Here is a 21,399-nt window from a genome sequence, read left to right on the forward strand (position 1 = left end):
AGCTATCTCCACAGCTCTATCAGGCTATAAAGCCCTATGGATTGTAACAGTCCGAGAAACTTGGGGCTTGGATTCGAAATGAAAAGAGAAAATGGGGTTGAGGTGTGACTTCACCTGCCAACCGCCAAGCAATTCTTCTGTCTCTTGACTAGGGGGGCACAGCTCTGCCGAAGCTGTTAAATGTGTATTTTCTTTAAAAGGGCTCTGTGGCTTGCTGAAACTTAAACCTTTACTCTAACTGTGCTGGCTGTTACCCCTGGGACTCTTCTGTTTCCACAAAGCACGTCCAACAAGCGCAGCTATGTTCACCATATATTCAACACTACATTTAATAAATGGCAGCTCTTTCCAGCACTGGGTCAGGCCACTTCTTTGCTTATTTATAGTATGAGATTGGTCTGCACTGTGCCTGAATAAACAGAGGGATGTGTGGAAATAGCACGAGAGGCATGTCATATCACAATTTTTCTTATAAACTCATAACCAAGTGTTGGACACATTATGGTGGTGTTATTTTCCTTTTCCTTAGTGACTTCTGAAGTTTAGGACCACATTTAATGTATGTTCTGTAGTTATAATGTGGGGTAGTTGAATCTTATTCTTATGAGTAGCACTTACTGTTAAGCATTCTAAGGGAAATGTCCCATACACTTTAAATATTTTATGTTACCCCTTATATTGGTTAAATAATGTAGATGATGAGCTTTCTGTAAGACAAGTACATTTAAATGTATTTTTGAAGATTCCTTGCCATTGCAGTAGATAGTTGCTATGAGAAGTTAAAACTCTCATTTGATAAAATCCAGTCAGAGAATAACTAGTACAAATTTATGTTGATACATAATAAGTAACGTTAGATCACCATATTTCATTGGATTTTAGAATTTTTTATGGTAAATCATAGATAATACAATTTTTTTATAAAAACACCGAATTTTAGTACTGATTTAGTTGCTTCCCATGTTAAGTAATTACATATCCCATCCCGTGAATACTATTATATTTCTTATCACAAAAAGTCAAAGAATTTGGTCAATTAATTCGATAAACAGAAATACTTCTGCACTGAATGGCCCCTATATAAGAACCAATTACATCAAAAGTCAGTGCTCTCTTCACTTTAAATAAAAAAAATTGTACTGAAACACTAGTTTTGTCACGTAATCATTTCACCAAGTCAGAAGCTTTTCTTTTTTTTTAAGATGGTTTGAATACTAATTTGTTTGTGGTATCATTTTTTAAGGACTAAGTTGCAGTGTGGCACTTCTTAACCACGGATGCCAGTGATGCCAATGTGTTTTAATTTATGTTCAGCAGCCTCCTTATGCTCCTGTGCCCTCTCCCATCTTTATAGAGTCTTAAAGCCTATTTTCTTACTTGTTCAGGCAGCTCCTCACAGGCAGCTCCTCCCAGGTCATAACTGAGGAAGCTGTGACGTTCACATGTTCTTTTATAGCCTTGTTAATGCTGTTAGCCTTTCATTGAAGTCAAAGGGTGTGATCACTTCTGTTGAGGTACTGAGGTTAGATTACTGCAATACAACAAATGTAACAGTTTGCTTTTAATCCTGGATGAAGTCAAACACCCTACACTTTTACAAGATAATGAGATAATACAATCGCTGTACATGCATGGAATGCACAAGTATGTGGATGATCAAGGAAATGATGTTCAATGAGTAATTGATTATAATATAATTGCGCACTAATGGAGAGTAGTGGAGTAGCAATAGTGGCTCAGGAACATTATGGATAATAATTACACTGTTGCCCTTTAAAGATAAAACATTTAAAGAGTACCAGGAAAGACACATTACAGTCTTACCTTATTTTTAATAATGTTATTATAATAATTGAAATAATGCTGATTTAAAAGCCTTATTAGTGCACTTGAGAGAGGCACGTTTGTTTTCTTCAGTGTACCCGAGCTCCCCTACACATGAACACATTCCTTGACTTTAGGACATGGCAAATCACACTACATGTGTGTATTGTTTCGGCTCAGACACATACAAAATGTTTGTGTATGAGGGAAACTGCAACATTACACAATACGAATAACGTATGCGGGCTGTTATTTAGTGTGTTGCTGTACTTCATGTTTTACTCTTTAATTATTCAGTAAGAATAAAGTATGCATCTTACAATATAAGGTATTGAATGTTCTTTGCCAAACAGGATGAGTATTTGTTGTGCCTGCAATAAGCGCATGTATTCACTCATACATATGAATATGTACGTGCACGTGTCAGGTGGGTTATAAGGTTCAGAGAGCTCTGTTACTCTCCTATTGTCCCCCATTACACCAGCCTGCGGCGTCTACTGTGGGATTTGCATGCTGAGGGGCTAATTGTGTGAACCGGGTCCCTCCGCTCCGCTCCCCCTCACTCCTCCCCCTTCCAGCCCTACCCACAATGTGTGGGAGGCACCAGTCAAGCAGTGGGGCTCATGAGGGCCACCGGCCTCCCAGGAGAATGGTATTGTGACATCTCCTCCGAAGACAAATCTGCGTTAAGCTCAAACATAGATTCCTCATTTTATCAGCCCTGCACAGAGGCTTGACTTTCCTAAAGTTGCTTGTGTGTGACAAATCAATTTCAGCCCCAATGAAAAGGCGCCCTTCATGGGCACAGGGATTTGATCTATAAATAGTTTGAATAACCTCATAAATGTGAAAGCCCTGTCACATCTTTTAGTACCTGCATTATTGAAATGGTTACATTCACCCATCCATATAACACACTGGTGTTTGCCTCATTTTACAATACGAACCAGACTCCTTCCACCTGTCTTTCTCACCTTCATGAAATATGATCAGAATTGATTTCCATCAATTAGTAGAACGAAGGAAGACCAATTGATAAGTAAACAAAAACCTAAAAATACCAACTGAGACAAAGTTTGTTTCTGACAAATCTAATCAGCTTTCATTTTCACACCATGATCAAAAACAACATCAAAATTAGGAATTGCGTTCACAGATAACTATTTTCTGCCTGGACAAGAAAGAAAGAAAACAATCTGATTGTTAATTTTATTTCAAAATATGTACAGAAAGGTTTCATCGTGAAAAGAGGGTCATCTTCTCACGATGAAACTTTGGGGAATCTTTCTAACTTTCAAAATTCTACAAAACACTTTTTCCTTGACAAGGCTCATGACTGTATGAACTGTGAAATAATCAGGACATATAATTTGGGATTGTTTAATAAATCATTATGTTTTCCACTGAGTTCTGTAAATATATAAATCTTCTTTAAGAGTTGATCCACTTCAAAGACTAACACACAGGCTACCAAATGAGAATATCTTTGAAGAAACCTTTATGCAAATAGAAGGGCTTTAAATTGACTGTAACTTTTGACCTTTTAGGGATTGATGCCCCTAGTCAGGTGAACGTACGTGATGTGACAGAGACCACAGCGCTGGTGACCTGGTTCCAGCCTGTAGCCCATGTGGATGGCATCAGCATCTCCTACGGGCCTAGTTCTAACCCTGCTGACCGCAGCATAGTAGAGCTGACCTCCACTGACACACAGTACCACCTGGGTGGCCTCCTCCCCGACACCCAGTACGAGGTGTCTCTGACAGCTCGGATGGGAGAAAGGACCAGTATTCCTGTTTATGAAACTTTTCTCACAGGTAAGAATACCATGTGTTTGCTTTGTTTTCAAGAAAGAAGAATAACGGATGATGATGATTTCAAAAGCTTTGATATCTCAACCAACTGTAAATCTTGGCTTCTAAAAGGAAGTACTTAGGATTTAGACCTAGAGGAAAAATACAATTAAAGTCCATTTATGTGTGTAGACCTGGACGCCCCCAGAGACCTGCAGATGGTGGAGCTGACAGACCAAAGTATTACCCTTGAGTGGAAGAACAGTCAAGCTCAGGTGGAGAACTATCGCATCAAGTACGGACCTCTGTCTGGAGGCGATCACGGAGAGATGCTCTTTCCTCCAGGACCCAAAGAAACCACCCAGGCCAAGATCACAGGTATTGATACACAAACACACGCACAACACAGGTGGCAGGTGGTTATGATTGTCTCTTCAGCCAGTTTCTCACTTTCTCGTAATTGACCCACTAATCTATCCAGATGTTGATAAGTAGATTTCATTCCAGATGTTCTTCCAAAAAGTACATGGTCTTAAAGTCAGTTTTCTGGGAGTCATCCTGGATATGTGTAAACATCAGCAAAAGGAAGTTCTCACAATCTGGCTGCCAAAAATATGAAATTGTTATTATCTTGAAATAATAATGACAAAAACATCTGCAATTATTATAAATGATTTAGTAAGTGTTAGTAAACTACAAAACTTAGATCAAGGATGCTAATTAGAAGTGGTATCAGGGATTTTTTACAAGCTGGGAATCCAGAAGAAACACTGAAGTGTGACGAAAATTAGACCATTAGAAGACTCAAACCATGCAAGAGGGACGATGTTTAAACTCTGGAATCCCACTGATACCAACAAGTCACAGCATATCTGCCACTTACTCACTGAAACTTAGACTGGAAATTACTTCTAACAGTTTCCGTATTTCCTCTAATTAATTATGGCTCCACCTTTACATAGATTATAGGTAATATATGCTACAAAATACTCTATTAAGTAAATTGGCCCATTTGTACCTCATCTGCTGCTTACCCTGTCAGTTGAAAGATTTGCATTGTGTCTTTATCCCAATAATCCCTTTACTGTGATTCACCGGCTCATAACTGTGGCATAAATAAAAGAACACCTCCTCTCCCATTAGGAAAGATAATCAGGCCAACTTTCCTTAAGGTTCCCTCACCCAGAATATCCTTCTTTGTGATGCCACATTTTCTCACAAGTCATTAACAGTGAGATGTTAACATGGACAACTTGAGCCCTGGTCCGTTTCATTCATCAAAGTATGATATTTATTTTTACGAGCACTTGGATGTCTGTGTCTCTGAGACTGATGTAGTTATAGGAAGAAGATGACAGCAAAGTCAAAGAGAACATTCCAGAGTTTAAAGTTCCTCCAACGACCATTAATAAAGGCATTTATGACTGCGTATTAGAGCCACTGTAGGTTAAAAATAAAAAGACTAAGGAGCCGGAGAAGGAGAGGTAATGTTTCGAGTAGAAGACAGTCATAAATTTATGAAAACAAAACCTCCTAACCTCAAATTCTCTGAGATTAAAGTCTGAGATTTACAACTTTGTGCATCGGGAAGTACAACGTACTGACAGATTCAAGGGTATCACTGGAAACATCTACACACAATTCAAATTGGATTTATAGTTTTCTCTTAGTAACCTCTAATTTCAGAATCCCTTTATGTTCGCCTGTTGGTCTGCTTGACTCTCTTGTCCACCACACATCACACCTCTCCATAACCAGCTTCACTCAGCCTCCTGCCTCGTCAGTTTGGCAGCTCTGTCTCTCGACTGACCCGTCCTCCAGCTCGGTGCACAGCTCAGCCTTGTTTGGCGCAGACCTACAATCCACCATTCCCTCTTCTCTCTCAGCCTTCGCCTGCCTGAACCATCCTCATCTCCCCAAAAAATCGTACCTTTATCACCTGTAACTGTGTCCTGCATTCACGTTCACCCATTCAAACAAATATAGTAAAGTATTTACTTAGGTCAATCACAGCTGATGTTTACATGACAAAAATAATTGTTTCCTGCCAAATAATAATCTTTTCTGTCATGGCATGTTATAGCCATATTGAAGAAAAAAGTTCTAAGGATAAATAAGTAAAGTTATAATATTAATATTGCATATTGAGAAGAAAATCGTAATATTATGAGAATAAAGAGGTGAGGTGATCTGATATTACTACTCAAAAATGATATAGACCCTAAAATTATGACTTTATTCTGAAAATCTCAGATTTTATATATATATATATAATTTATTACATTTATTGCTTAGGATGGACCTATTATCACATGACATCCATAAGTAATACTCTTTTATCGCATGATACCAAGATATGTTATTATTTATCAAGGCATTTCATTAGGAGCAACATTATTCTGGTGTTTTTCCAATTTCAAAGAATCAAGGACTTTCCAGTTAACAGGGGGCTTAATTAATTTATGGCCCTGCGCTCACTCACTCACTTACTTACTCTCCATGTGACCATGCAATTAGGCCGTGGCTGGTATTGATCGTTGCTTTAGTACAAAGCAAATATGTCCTGCTCAGCAAAACCAATGGACTGTTTGACCATGTACTGTACAAACTCAGTGATTTTATTCCTTTTGTCTGCTCTGAGTCCACAATTAGCTCCTTACCACTTTGTGTCCAAATGACACGCCTGAAAGCGCCACGGGAAATAAAAAAAGAAACAGTGCGAAGTGTTTATTCATCTAATGCTTTGGGCTTGTGTTTGAGTTGCTCCGTGTTAAAGGGGTCACTGTTTTATTCAGCCTACTCATCTCCAGAGTGGCTCGTCTTTGTTTGGTGTTGTGAAATCTTTGCCCGTCTACAAAGCTGCCACTTTATTCGAAAACTACCCAGGGGGTGGGGGGAGTGGTGGCATTCAGGTTACCAATGGAATAACACTGTGGATTGTTTCACTGAGAGATCCAGCTCGACCAGAACAAGTGGACGCCTTTTCATCTGTCTGCATCCCAGACATTATGAACCAATGCTGTGAGGCGGATGTGTTTGTTTCTGCACCGTGCGCTGCGGCATGGCAGGATTAGACGCCATGAGAAACAACAAAAAACGCTTCCAAAAACAGGCTAACAGTGTCTTTGTTCGGCCCAATTCTTTGTCCTTGGGAGGCCCGTCTCATGGAAATAAAGCACTGTGTCCATTCAGCCGATGTCCCCCTCCAATCCACACACACACCTCAGCACTTCTTTCATGCAGTTATTATCTGTAATTGCCTTCACGCTCATGATTTTATTGATAATGAGTTTCCTGGGCATTAGGCGTAATTTCATGCTGTAAGACTCTGTGTGTGATGACCTCTGTGGGAGTTAATAAAGGAATTAAAGGCGATCAGGCCGATAGAGGGCTTAATTGTGGAGACCAAAGGGCCACCACAGTCTGGTGTATCATAGCAAGTGGTGTTTCTGCTCTGCGACAAGGGCCCTATAGATCCATCAATGCAAATCCAGCGCTGATGTTCCCCGGCGAGCACAGGCTCACCATGAAATGTAATTAGGCTGCAATCCATTATACAATCAAGCCGCATGAGAGTCTTTTTGTGATTTGCCACAGGCACCGGAGCCATTAGATGAAACAGCTGGCCACTTGACTACAGAGCCTCCCCATCGTTCATTTAGTGACACCTCAGTGGACTTGAACAAACCAAACATGACACTGCTTTTTATTTCCGTGTCACAGTGTTTTTATTTTGTCCCATTATGCAGGCCTGAGACCTGGCACGGAGTACGGGATGGGTGTCACAGCGGTGAAGGATGAGCGGGAGAGTCTGCCCACGACCACCAATGCAGTGACTGGTGAGATGCTTTCACATACTCAGTACTCATATGTGTGTGCATGTATAGCTACATACATGCATGTGTATACACTTACACATGCACGTAAATACCTGTCTAATGAGTATTTAGACTGATAATATCACATTCTGTTGCACAATTGTAGGATAGTTTTCCTCGCATTTAACAAGCTGCATCCAAACTGTTCAACTAACTCAGCATGTCAGTGAGTGTATTATCCTGGCAGCATTAACAGCTACAGTCAACCTGAGCCCGAATTTATTTTCACAATTTAGCTAGACTTTTTTTTATTATATCCAAAAGTGCACAGAAATGGCTTCAGGTTTTATTGCAGAACTGCTCTGGCATCCACTGCAAACTTGTCAGGGAAATGCTTATTGTTTAGTCATAGTTAAATGACAATGGAGATTGACAGTGGTGGAGGTGGATTTGTATTTTACTGTTTTACTGAAAGGCAGCCACACATTTGAAATAAAATAGTTTGTATGGAGCTCACTGGAATTTTTCAGGTAGACACACTTTGACATATTAGGTGTTGATGCCGTCACATTTTAAGCAGGACATCATGAGTGATGGAGGCTCAGGAGGTAGAACAGGTCTTCCACGTACCAGATGGTCGATGGTTTGATCGCTGGTTCCTTCAGTCTGCATGCCAGTGTGCCCTTGGGCAAGACACTGAATACTTTTTTGAATCGAACAGCTGTTCAGTCAGAAGTCAAAATTACAGCATGTATAAATGCAGTCTATTTTCCATATTTCATAATGATGTGTCAAACTAATACGTTCCATTGGGTGAGAATTCCTTACACATCTGGTCCAAGCCCTCATACTGTTAAATGCTTGAAGTCTAGATTCAGAGACAGCTAGCTTGTACTTGGTGCAGTAAGAATGTTAAACTTTGACCGAGCAGACGTGAAAGTTCACAAACTTTGATGCACAGTGTTTGGATACGGAGACGTTCTAGGAGGTTTTTACATGGTTTCTATTCAATTATCACACATTAGGCTACAAACAGTAACATCACTACTACATATGTATTTATAACTCACATCAGAAAAGTGATTTCACATCCTTTTGCAAGTTTCTTTACAGAAACGTAAAGTGACCTGTACCCATATGCATGTCTTTAACATTGTGCTTTGATGCATGACCTCCCAGCGAAGCTCATCATTCGGAGTGAAAGTTTTCAAAAGCAGCAGCCGTGTCGAAATGAATGATCTATTAATGGAAAGTTGGCTGTAGAGTCCTCTTGCCTTCTTCACGCTATTCTAGTCTGGAGTAAATTTTAAACTCTTCAGCACACAGTCTTTTATGTCTGTCTCCATATTTCCATTAATGAAACATGGAGTTGTGTATATTCTTTGAATCAAAGTCCTTTTCCAGTTACTTTGTGTTTAGCAATTAGTATGAAACATATTTACTTGCTTTCCATGAATGTGCAGCCTCTGTCTTCTGCTGCCCTAACCAACCAACCAGTGGTTCATCTTTTTTTAAATAAAGGTGAACATTATGCAAATAATTGCAGGAGAAGAAAACAGCTTCATAACTATGACTATTGGTTGGTTGATATTGTTCTATTCAAATGATGATGAAAGAGGAATTCATGTACAAATGTCCAGTGGCTTTGCGAAGGTTTGTCTTGGAGAAGTTGCTGTGTCGTAAACAAACTCTCTTCTCCCCCTCTCCTCAGCCCTGGATGCTCCCAAGGACCTGACTGTGACGGAGGTGACAGAGACCACTATTATGCTGGAGTGGAAGCGCCCGCTGGCCAAACTCGACTCCTACAGACTGGTCCATGTCTCCGCTGATGGCCACAGGGCTGAGGAGGTGCTCCCAGGCAGCTCTGAGTCTCACACCCTGAGGGGCCTGACACCTGGCATGCTCTACACCATCAGTATCATTGCTGAGCGCGGCCGCAGGACCAGTGCTCCGGCAACCATCTCTGCGCCCACAGGTCAGCACTGAAAACACCCACCCACCTTCCATTGTTTATAGCAATTTTACTGATTTAGCGCTATTGCCTTGGTTGACATTTGTAGAGTGAGAAAACATACATATATAGTCAAACTGACATTTCAAATACCTTGCTCTTTATTACCCAGATAAGATTTCTATTAGAAGCTATTTTGCAGAATCTCAACAGCTTCCTCATTTAAGGGGATTGAGTCATCTAAACTACAAAACCTTGTATTGTCGCACTTACCTGAAGTGGTAGCCATGGCGATAGTTTAAACACTGTCCTGGTTACTTTAATTCAAGGCCATGATCCTTATGAGAACTGAACATTTATTTATCCAGAGCGCTTTGTAGAAAGAGAGGCTGCAGTTTATATATTTTAAGCTGCACCAATATCTTTACATGAGTCAGATTACTACACAAAACCAGAGAACTGGTGAAACTTTGCCTTTGACTGTATTAGGAGCTAAGCTGAGAGTTGGCATGTGGGATATTCAGTATATGTGAAATGTGTCAGAAGTGGAGGCTCCTTGAATGCAGCTCACTGTTTCCATGAGCCATGAGAATAAGAGAAGTCCTCAATAACCACAGGTTGGGTTTTTTTTATCCTTCAGTGCCGCAGCCAAACTAAAGCAATGAATTGGAGTCATTGTTAGCTGTTGAATGTTGGTCACTCTGTCTCTACCTAGCACCCCCTCCCCACCTCACCACTCTTCAAGGCTCATTTGTACCATGTGGGATTTTTTTTCTTTCTAAAACCTAAAACAAGAAGAGACAAATGAGGCGATTGTGGCATATTTTCTTTGCTGCGGTCGGACAGCCTCCAAGCCAAAAATTTCACGAGTAAATCTTTCGGTTATGTAACGAGTGACCATTAAACGCACAGCTCCAGGCAAGAATCAATACGGCGCGAGGAAAAAGTTGGTGAGCTTGGGACTAACTGTCTTTTGTTGCATTTTTGTGGATCTGCCAAGAAGAATACAGACTTATTCCTTGTATGAGTGTGTGTGTGTGTGTGTGTGTGTGTGTGTGTGTGTGTATGAGTGTGTGTGTGTGTGTGTGTGTGTGGGTGAATGCGTGCGTGCACGTGCCTATTCTTTATGTCCACATGTCGGTGCACTCATGTGTGGCACCTATGATTGAGAGACTGATAGATATTGAGTGAATCTTTGGGTGTGTGTGAGTGTGTGTGTGTGTGTGTGTGTGTGTAGGGGGTTGTGCAGTTGGAGGCTGGGGGTTTGTATGGACATGTGTGCGCCCTCCAAAATGTTCATTCATGTGATAATTGTTGGCATAAGCCCTGCTCCCCTCTGGTTTTGTGCGATTTGACCACGATGAACTGTGGGTGAGTCAGATAAAAGGCCACATGCTGGGACTCCTGTTAAAACATTGTCTCGGAAAATCAGCAGCCCTCTAATCCACAGCCTGGCCGATCTGCAGCCGTTATCATCTCCAGACATGAAGCGCAAACATAGCTCACACTCGTTTTTACAGGAGGGATTGAAGGAAAGAGGAGGGGCGGACAAGGTGAGGTTTGGAGCGGAGGCTGGGGGTTCTTCTTGTGCCTGAAAATCGTTGAAGCGATTATGAGAATTGAGCTAAAATGTGGCCTGCACAAAACAACCCTGAGGTCTTAAAATGTGACGATCACAAGAGACACAAAGATCATCTCACGACATATGATGAGAGTGCATGTGCATAGAAAAACAATGAACAGAAAGCATGAACGAAGTAAGATCACTGTCCTGCATGCACTGACGTGATCTGTGCTGCACATGTGTCTATCAAATGGCAGATATCACCATGACAAAGTGATATGAGATCATCTGATTGAGTCATGAACACACATCTTCAGCTGCATGTGACAAGCTTAAAGAGCTGGTTTCATTGAGTGGTATTTCGCCATGTGGACAGGTTTAGAGAGCTCTGCGTCTGAAATCTCTGTGATGCATCGATGCAAAGAGGATGAATCCTGTTTGTGTTGAGGTGCTCACAATGTTGAATAAAGACACATTGCAGAATGTCTTTCCAGAAACAGTGACCCATTGTTGTAAGCACCACACATGAAATATCATTACATCCATTAAAAGGTGAACATCTTTAAAGCTCGTCCACTAAAACCAAAATAACATGGCTAGATACCACTGGGTAAGGGACAAAGATGCGTTTTTGGGGTCATTTGTCAATTGACAGATTCAGTAGGTAGAATTTAGCAACATCCAGCGATGATGATGAGGATGCAACCAACTGAATCCCCCTCCCCTTCCAACAATGTAGCAGAACCTATGTCTTCGTTTGAGTAACATAAAAATGTGAAAGCCCTCTCTAGAAGCATCATGATTTGTCCGTTTTGAGCTAATATAGAAACATGGCTCTGCAGCATGGCAGACTCCAAGAGGCAAAGCAGCCCCTCACATTGTAGTTAAAGAGGGCTTATTCTAACCAAGACACATTATTCTCAGTTTCAGGTGATTATGCACCATGGATATTAAATTTAATTTCTTATTTTTCCAGCTTAAAATCCAATTATGTAGCATTTAGAAGCAGTGTAGAAATACTTGCACTATACAGTAGTATAGAAGGACACAGCTTATGTTTATTAATGTACAGTATTTATGAATACTTATATATATATCATTAATTATGTTAGTAGAGCAGCCTCCACTTATGGGTGCTCACAAGATTAGTCATTGACAAATACATTACTAAAAACATCTGCTTACAACTAAATAAGTGTTCTCTAAATCTCTAAAAATGTCTTGAAAATGCTCATTCGAAGGTATTGACCAGTTTATGTATATATATATATATATATATATATACGTTTAAAAAAGGTCAGACTTTATTGCAACTTCAGTGGAGAAGTTTGCAGCTATAATCAAAGAGCTGACTCAAATGCTGCCCACACTTAAGGCTCTAGAAACTCATCAGACACATGCTGCAGTAAATCCATCGTCCTTGTCCATGTGAGTGCTCAATGGTCAGCTGATTCTAGCAAACCCACCCCCTGCCCTCCGACAGACCCACACCCCAACCCATCACATTCCTATTGTCTACATCCATTTACTCTCCACTCTTCCACACCGCGAAAAGAGGATAATGGGAGCCTTGATGTTTACCTGGGCCATCTATCTCTGTCTCTTTCTAATCTACTCTGTCAATGCTCGTACACACAATGGACTCCAATTATAGGCGGCTGCACGTGGCCCTGCATGGCCTTCCCATGGGTTTGAAGTAGACGGCGTACTTCTGCCATACTGGCCGGGCTACGCTGCACCTTCAAACATTAATGGCTAATACACTGCCATTAATGCGCCCGAACTGCATCAGCATGTCTGCCTGCCGCTCTCTATCTTTAAGTCTTTCCACTCTAATGGTAATTTAGAGGAGATGGCCATAGGCAGGCACTGCAAATGGAGATTGTTCCTGCTGACCTTTTGTAGTGTAAATAAAGCAATATTTCCACTCAGTACAAAGTAAAGGTCTTTTTTATTTTTTATCTCTGGACAGCAACCTTTAATGATTGAAATACAAATGAGAGATAATTTGTTTTGCTGTTGATATTTTCACGGAAGATTCATCCACTGTTGAGCAGAAGCTCAAGTCTCTATTGTTGAATATGTTTCACAATTGCCATCAACAAGAAATGGTCCAATACACCAGAGGAATTCCATCAATCTGTGTATGTTTGTGTGTTGTAAGGTAAGACCAATATCCAAAACCAATTCTGGATTTTTATTTTCAAAATTGAAATCTACAGTCTTCTGTCCAGTTCCTGTCCAAAAAGTCCACTATCATCTTTTTAACCTGTATTGGTCTTACCTTTTTTTGTCCATTCTGTCTGTGTGTCCTGTCCCAGTGCTGTAACTTTATGTTGATGTGTTTGTCACCACCCAGAGGAGGAGAAGCCTGTGGTGACCAATGTCACTGTCAGCGATGTGTCATGGGAAAGCTTCCTCCTGTCCTGGTCTGCTGAGGATGGGAAGTTTGAGGCCTTTCTGATCGAGGTTACTGATGCAGAAACGGGTGCTGAGTGGAAAAACCACACGGTGTCTGCTGATGCTCGCAGCCTCGCCATCTCTGGCCTCTCCCCTGCCACCTGGTACAGGGCCAATCTGTACGGGGTATACAGGGGGACCCTCTTAGATCCTGTTTTTGCAGACACCATCACAGGTATCAACGCCGTCATCGCTGGGGCCTCCCTCTCTCTTTTACTTCCTTCTTCTTCTGCTCAGGCAAAAACTTAACCAGTGTTCTTTTTTACATGTGGACTTTATTGTCTTGCTACTTGCAGTTGCAAAATGGTGTTGGTCTTCTCATAGAGCCCTGGTGTGGCAGTTCATTACTAATTGGTATTATAGAGTCAGTGGTTCATATTTGGTTTCACACCATCAGATGCTAATTAGCACTGTTGACTTCCCCTTGCAGCTTAAAAGAATAACATTGTTAAGGAGTTGTTTGGAAAATACATTGTATTTCAAGAATATTGTTGAAGCGAAAGTGAAACAACTGCAGGTTAAGTACTGTGGGGATGGAGGCTTGATTTTGTTTGTGCCCGTGGACATACACTGATTAACCACAACATTAAAACCAGTAACTGGTTTAATTGTATTTTTGTCTTAGACAAAGCCATGGTAAATGATTCAAACTATAAAATAAGCTTTAAATTACACCACTTATGCATTGAATATACTGTATATATATATTTAAAACAGGCCAAAAATACATTCAGCATGTTTTAAAGCTGCCCTCATTCTCCCAGCACTGTTTTGGGAGCACCTCTATATAAGCGTTGCCACTACAGTCAAAGTTAATCTTCACAGAGTAAACAAAATATCCTTGCCATTCAGACAGTGTGCACAATCCAAATCCCCAAACAAAACCCCCTCATCAGCCATCCATCATGCTTTCCCTTTGGGAAATGGGCTAATTCTCCGAAGCAGCACGCACACAAAACGCAGTCTATGTGAGCCCTGCCACAAATCTGAGTCTGATCCACCTTTAAGCTGTCAGTCTGCCTCTTCAGTCCGGTCTGACACCAGCAGCACCTGGTCTGTTATGGGAGGAGACAAAAAGACATAAAAAAGGTCAGTGTGCTGTTTAACTGGGGCACAACAGGTGCTCTTGTTTACCTAGGTACTACACAAATCATAGTCATTATCAGTGATTAACATGCTGTGAATTACAATGTGCCTAATAACAGGGCTGTGAGCAGCAAAACCGAAATCTGATAACGATGCCTTGTTCTGGCCTCTAAGCACCTTCACAGACATAACCAAAACAAAATACCTTCTGAGGTCCATAATAAAACCTTTTTACCCGAACTAAAAGGTAAAAAATATCCAGTTTCATGGTGGCTGACAATATTTTTTATGTCAGCATCTATGCGGACATTATCATTCAGCATTTCATTGATGAGGTTCAGTCAAGTGGAAGCAAGATGGGAGGACTGACAGAAGAGAGAAAAAACCCTTAGGCGCTTTTGTCGCTTTGTGTGAGGGCTCTCTTCTGTATGCATGCCCAGTTCCCCCAAGCCTGGACCGCTCTTCATTCTCATGCTGCCATTGCCCCTGGGCTCTGGAGCTGGGGTGCCAGGGGCTTCTGGGGCCACGCAGAATATGGCATGCACTCAACATGGCCCATTGTCTGCATGCTAATGGATATGACGCAGCTTAACAATTTTCATTAGCATCACTTAATCCATAAACATTCCAACTTGTGAATACAAGTGTTGACTAATTTGATTATGTTATGCATGGTAGTCATCCCCGTTCTGCTTGAGGACGACGTTGCAGGGAAAATAAAGTTCTCGGGTAAAAACAGGTTCATTTGAGAGTGGAGGGATATGGGGAAGAAGGGAATAAGTGGTGGTGGTGGGAGGGTGAAATCAGAAGCAAATGAGCACATGTTAGCTGATGGATGTGGCCCTCCCTCTCTTCCACTGACCAGCTAAAGCTGCCCGGCGGCTAATGAAGAGTGACAGCTCCCTGGGATTTGTCTGCCCTGCTTCTCATTTCCACTGCTTCTTCTCACATCAAATGCCTCATGCATTTCCCCTCACAATGAAAAAAGGGGTTTCAGGCTAGTTCAAGGACCCCTGAGACCCTCACATTTGGTGTAGCGTTTTAATGAGCAGTGACGCCGGGCTTTATTGAGGCTTTCCTGAGCCCCCTTATATCTACTTCTATCGAGGCTGCTATAAAGGCTCTGTCCGATGCATCCATCTGTGCTGCTACCGGAAGTTTCTCCGAGTAATTAGCAGCAACAGACTCATCCTCTGGAGAAACAGAGCTTTTTCTGCAGTGGCTGTAGGCTCCTGCTGTCTCTTAGCCTCTCTTCCTATCACTGCCATTATTAGCTGTGTCTAATGACTGCTTAATACTAGCTTTTACAGCACCACATTCACATGCTGCCATCCGTACGCACATAGCTGTCTGTACTGAAATTATGTTAACTAGTACTCGGGAGTAGGTGTTGTTTGACAAAACCTCTGCACAACATTGCTCAAGAATGTGATCAGACCAAGACTGTTGTCTAAGAATTTCAAGCTGTCCCCTCAAATATTTTGCAGTAGGTACTAAAGCTACCATCTGTTTCTAAACTGTCCTGATAGCTCTGCGCTCACTACATTAAGCAGTTTAGACTGTATTTCCTGACTAAAATAACGTCAATAATACCTTTATCAATCCTGCTAGAAAAAAAATGATAGACCAGCTAACCCAAGTCAAACTAATTCCTGTTTACACCAGCATGTGATATGGGTTTTCAGTCTAAAAATGAAAACATCTATGTTTGGACGTAACCTTAACTCTGAGCTCTCCAGTGTTCCAAAATCCCAAACTTTAAAAGAAAACGTGGCAGCTCTCATTAGCATAGTTTTTTTCATTAAATTTCCTGAAAACATTTTTCGATCACATTCATGATCTTGATTAAATCAGTTGTCCATCTATTTAATCCTTTATTAACATTACTAACAATGGTGGCTTTATATTCCATTTCACTAGGTCTGAAATAGGAGCAGTTGGAGACTCTTGTTTCTTGTTTGGCTCACAACTTACCCTCTTTTGCCTCAAGTTCATTTATTCATTCTGTGTTTTCCACAAAGTCAGGCTGTTTATTTGTTGACTAATGCTGAACCACATAATCAATGCTGGTATTTGCACATAGACTGCTACTCTCTCTTTGACTGCTATGTCCCTCAAATGTCAAAGCATTCTTAAGTTCCACAGAGGAGGAAAACTGACTTTCCCCTGTCACTCAGAGGACGAGCCGGAGGTGCAGGCTCTCCTAGTGTCCGACGTCGCCCTCGACAGCTTTAAACTGGCCTGGATGGCTGAAGAGGATGCCTTCGACACCTTTGTCATAATGGTCAGCCAGGCTGAGGGCTCAGACCAACCAAGAGAACTGGTGTTGGGCGGTGAAGAGCGAAGCGCTGCAATGACTGAGCTCACTGAGGACACAAAGTACAAAATTGAAATCTTTGGCCTTGTTCTGGGAAGACGCTCCAAGTCTGTATTCGAGGGGGTGAGAACAGGTATACAGTGAAAGAGTGGACCCGAGAAATCAGGGCTGTGATCTGAAATCTGGACTGGTCTTGTCGGCATAACCAGTGGTGTCAGTGGTGTCTTTTATGGTAACAGCATGAAAAGTTATCATGTTTCAACATTTGTTTAGTGTTTTCTCTGCGTCTACTAACCTGGTGTCATAATGTGAGGCTCAGATAAAAAAAAAAACGGAAAAGGTTTTATGTAATTTTCTACACAGACTTTTTGATGACGATCAGAGCTGGAAACGTTTGTGTGTGTTGTGTCAACAGCTATATGTCTCAGTCAGTCTGTCAGTGCTCCTGAATGGTCTTCAGCAACAGGACAGTTTATGAACTGCTGATCTCAAAACTGCTGCTGGATCAAAATCTGAATTATTGTAGTTTTATCTGCTTTTGATGGAACCTATTACTAACTACTACCCCAGGGGGGACTAAATACTGCTAACAAAAATGTATCCACCCTGTAATGAATATCTTTGAATTGAATTTTAAAATTAGCAGCTTCAAAAATAAAAAGCCCAAAGAAAATTTGTAGCGGTCGACCCCCACTCAGGACATTTACTCAGCTCTTTACTCTGCTCCTTTGGTTGTATTGTCTTCGTTCAGTTGTTCTCCCAGATGTCATTGACTGCTTGGTCCCATGTGTCAGTGTCTCTCCTTTGTGAAAGAGGTGGGGGGGGCAGTTGTCTATGTCACATAGGACGGGTGTCGCTGGCTGTGTCCCCTGTCCTCCCTGGGGGTAAGGCTTTACTCTTGGGCAGCACAGCGCATGTTTCACTTTTGTGTTTCGATGAAATGGGGGCAAGTTAATCCCCTCAGGTCTGTCACGCAAGATACTGTGGTTTGCTGTTAGCTGGAAAGGGTTTCTCCATGAGACCAGGCCTCCCCAGGCCCCCTTTGTCTGTCTATCTCACTCTCGCTTACACACTCACTTTTTTGCCCTGTCCTAAAACGAGTGCCTTTCAGTGTTGGACCTGCCCTGGCTACAATAACAGAATACGTTTGTGTGTCTGTGTCTATGTCTCTTCTTGTCTCCTGCTTAATTCCCATGCAGATATGATATTATAATATATACATATATGCTGCGCATTCATCTAGATTAGTGCCACATATACTGTATGTTCTATTTTCCTCTCCTCACCATGCTAAGAGGGTTATACACACATTGACTAAACCATCTGTTTTCGGTCTGTTTTTGCCCCCACCTGCTGTGTCTGTCTTGCTTGTGCCAGATCTGGGCTCACCCAAGGGCATCCGCTTCTCTGATGTCACCGACACATCCGCCACCGTTCACTGGGCAGTTCCAAGAGCTCGGGTGGACAGCTACAGGGTCACATATGTGCCTGCTCATGGAGGTCAGTGTCCTCATGTGTGGAAAACAGTCAACTGACTAACATTGAAGATCTGCCTCGTTACCCAATTAAAAAATCCAGCAAAACTTTAAAATAAAACCTACGTCAAACATAAAAGTATCAAAAACATAAGATTTGGCTCAAACCTAGAGCTCCAAAGGGTTTACCTTAAACTGTATCTTTGCTTATATACATATTTCACAGTGTAAACCCTCTATCATTGCTGTTCCATCAATTTAATCGTCCACTGTAAGGCAACTCTTCTCTGTAATGACAGACTGATTCTGCCCCCTAGTGACTCATTATGGATATGGCTAATGTATGAGGAACAGAGGTCCAGAGAAAATGTAAACAATCATCAAAAAACCATGTGACGATTATGATGACGATGATTGTTAGTATTACTAGTATTAATCATCATCATTACAATCATTAACTTTTCCCAATTTAATCAAAGTTTCTTTGAGTATGTGATGCCATTGATGGATAGCTCCAAGGATTGTAATTTCATCCTTTCAAACTCAGCGTCCATTCCAAGATGTTAAGTTTAGCTCAGTAACGAACAGGTGGGCAGAGCTTCCTCCATCGTTTTCCTTTTTAATTTGCGAGTATAGTTTGACACTTAAATATGAATCTATAGCCATGCAGATGACACTTCTTTTAGCACTTTGAATTCACTTTGGTGTGTGTTGTTTTGACTCCCAGGTAATGCTAAGACGCTTACAGTGGATAACTCCGAGTCTCACACTGTGCTTCCCAACCTGACACCCGGGGTCACCTATGAGGTCACTGTTGTTGCTGTCAAGGGTCAGAGGGAGAGTGAGCCTGGGTCAGACAGTGTCACCACAGGTACAGTAACGCTCATGGAAAACCTGCACTATAAATCACACAAACACTATTGTACTTCTATTTTAGTGATGACACTCATTGGCATAATGGATTCCCTAGCCCCTCATCCTAACCTTAGCCCTGAAAACTAAAATCCTCACCCTGATCCACAACCTAACCCAACAACAACCCTCAACCATGCCCTTTAAAAGTGGGTCAGAAAGTGAGGTCGAGCCCAAATGTCCTCACTTTTCTTTAAACAAATGTGTTGTAATTTATGTTGAAAGTTGGACCAAAGGTGCAGAGGTTAACTTCTCCTCACACATATGTCCGATGGGACCGACATTTAAGTTTATTCAACTGCTAACTGTGTGTGTGTATGTGTGTTTTTGTGTGTGTGTGTTGCAGCTCTGGACAAGCCCCGTGGTCTGACTGCCATCAATATCACAGACACTGAAGCTCTGCTGCTCTGGCAGCCCGCCATCGCCACTGTAGACGGATATGTCATTACCTACAGTGCAGACTCAGGTATGTAGCATCGAAACAGGTAGATATACATGTACTTATAAACTGATTTATGAAAGGTTTATATCCTACCTCAATACAGGCATTTTTATCAAAAGCAGGTTTTGACAGCAGTGGGTTCCAACGTTTGATTGGTGCCCTTTTATCACTGCAGTCAGATTCTGCTCACACTCAAATGATTGTTACTACATTTAAATGAAGAGCTCAAACATATAATTTTTTTAAGCAAATAGTGCAAAGAAAAATCGAATTCTTCAGAAGCTACATTCAAACATTCTTCTCATACAACTCAACCGCTCTCTTATCCTGCCTGTCTGTCTGTGTGTGTTTGTGGTTTTGTGTGTGTGTCGTTCCAGTGGCTCCAGTGATGGAGCGCGTGTCAGGAAACGTGGTGGAGTTTGAGATGAGCTCTCTGACGCCAGCGACGCACTACACTGTGAAGGTGTATGCGGTGAGGGACTTGTCCAAGAGCGCAGCCACTACGACTGAGTTTACCACTGGTGAGTCTAAAACTTGATTTTGTGTCTTTTCTCAGACTTGATTGCTTAGTTTTAAGGTTCAGCTAAATTTCATCATGGTCAGATTCTGAGACAAACAGGAGGAAGAAATAATTCGTAAAAGATTCATAAACTGTAGAAAAACAGTGGTCTTTTTCTGATTTCTGATTTTATTATTTTATTAAGAACCCCTTTAGCTTATGTTGAGCATCGGCTTTTCATCCATGGGGTCCACACAAATTATAAAAGACTTAACATAAGTAAAGACAAACAACTACTGTACTAAAATCAGAAACATATTTTGAACACCATTAAGTCTAGAAATATATTATCTACACTATACATTACAAATCAATACAGACAGAGAAAATGTATTCACGTATAACATATATTTATATTCAAACACACTATACTCACATGTAGAAAATGAAGGCATGGATAAGAACAATCCCATACATCACTATATCAGATATTTCTGTATTCTATATATATTCTATTCAAATATAGATACATATCAAGGCATTTCCAATATATTTACTATTCAATACTTATCCTTTACATTATAAATATATTTATACATAGTGATTAGTCATATACTCGTGTTTGCAATATTTAGAGATAAAGTACTCTAATGCTCTGCTGTTATTTATCAGCACTTCCATAGGTTGACCCATCAAGGCATCTTCTGACATTTACCATATATCCATCAATGTATGACATGATATTTAAATTATATAGTATGAGATTCTCTAAGGGGTTGTTTTGTGTGTAGATGTGGATGCTCCTCAGGATCTGGCAGCCAGTAACATCCAGACAGAGAACTGCATGCTGACCTGGAAGCCGCCCCGCGCTGACATCACCGGATACATCCTCAGCTACGAGTCCACAGACGGCATCATCCGGGTGAGTGGAAATCGGGACTCCACTGATTGTGGTCTAACTGGTCATAAAGAAAATGTTTGAGCATACTTCTTCCATCAGGAGGTGGTCCTGAGTCCCACTGCTGTATCATACAACATGGCTCAGCTCAGCGCCTCCACAGAGTATTCGATCAGGCTGCAGGCCATCGCTGGTCCAAAGAGGAGCCGAGTCATCTCCTCTGTCTTCACCACAAGTGAGTAGATTCATGAACAAGTTTCATCCCTTGTCGTGTTAACACATCAAATGTATTTCTCCCATTGTCAGACAAGTGTATGTGTGTGACTGTACTAACAGTAACCTATACTAACAGTAATGTAG

General features: G+C 41.3%; 1 protein-coding gene across 2 annotated transcripts in view; it reads left to right on the forward strand.

Annotated features, from left to right (window-relative positions):
* The window catches only part of tncb (tenascin Cb), a 45,945-nt gene that overhangs the window by 18,757 nt on the left and 5,789 nt on the right, over positions 1-21,399 (forward strand). Inside the window, exons 7-18 of one of the 2 annotated variants that reach the window (XM_053421822.1) lie at positions 3,372-3,641; positions 3,810-3,995; positions 7,367-7,456; positions 9,147-9,410; positions 13,310-13,585; positions 16,674-16,946; positions 18,191-18,313; positions 19,016-19,159; positions 19,547-19,666; positions 20,020-20,163; positions 20,933-21,063; positions 21,142-21,274. In XM_053421822.1, coding sequence (XP_053277797.1) covers positions 3,372-3,641; positions 3,810-3,995; positions 7,367-7,456; positions 9,147-9,410; positions 13,310-13,585; positions 16,674-16,946; positions 18,191-18,313; positions 19,016-19,159; positions 19,547-19,666; positions 20,020-20,163; positions 20,933-21,063; positions 21,142-21,274 — 2,154 coding nt within the window. The remainder of the gene's footprint in view (positions 1-3,371; positions 3,642-3,809; positions 3,996-7,366; positions 7,457-9,146; positions 9,411-13,309; positions 13,586-16,673; positions 16,947-18,190; positions 18,314-19,015; positions 19,160-19,546; positions 19,667-20,019; positions 20,164-20,932; positions 21,064-21,141; positions 21,275-21,399) is intronic. The other variant, XM_053421823.1, reaches the window with a different exon arrangement.

This window comes from Pleuronectes platessa, chromosome 4, assembly GCF_947347685.1.
Source record: "Pleuronectes platessa chromosome 4, fPlePla1.1, whole genome shotgun sequence".
Classification (NCBI taxonomy): Eukaryota; Metazoa; Chordata; class Actinopteri; order Pleuronectiformes; family Pleuronectidae; genus Pleuronectes; species Pleuronectes platessa.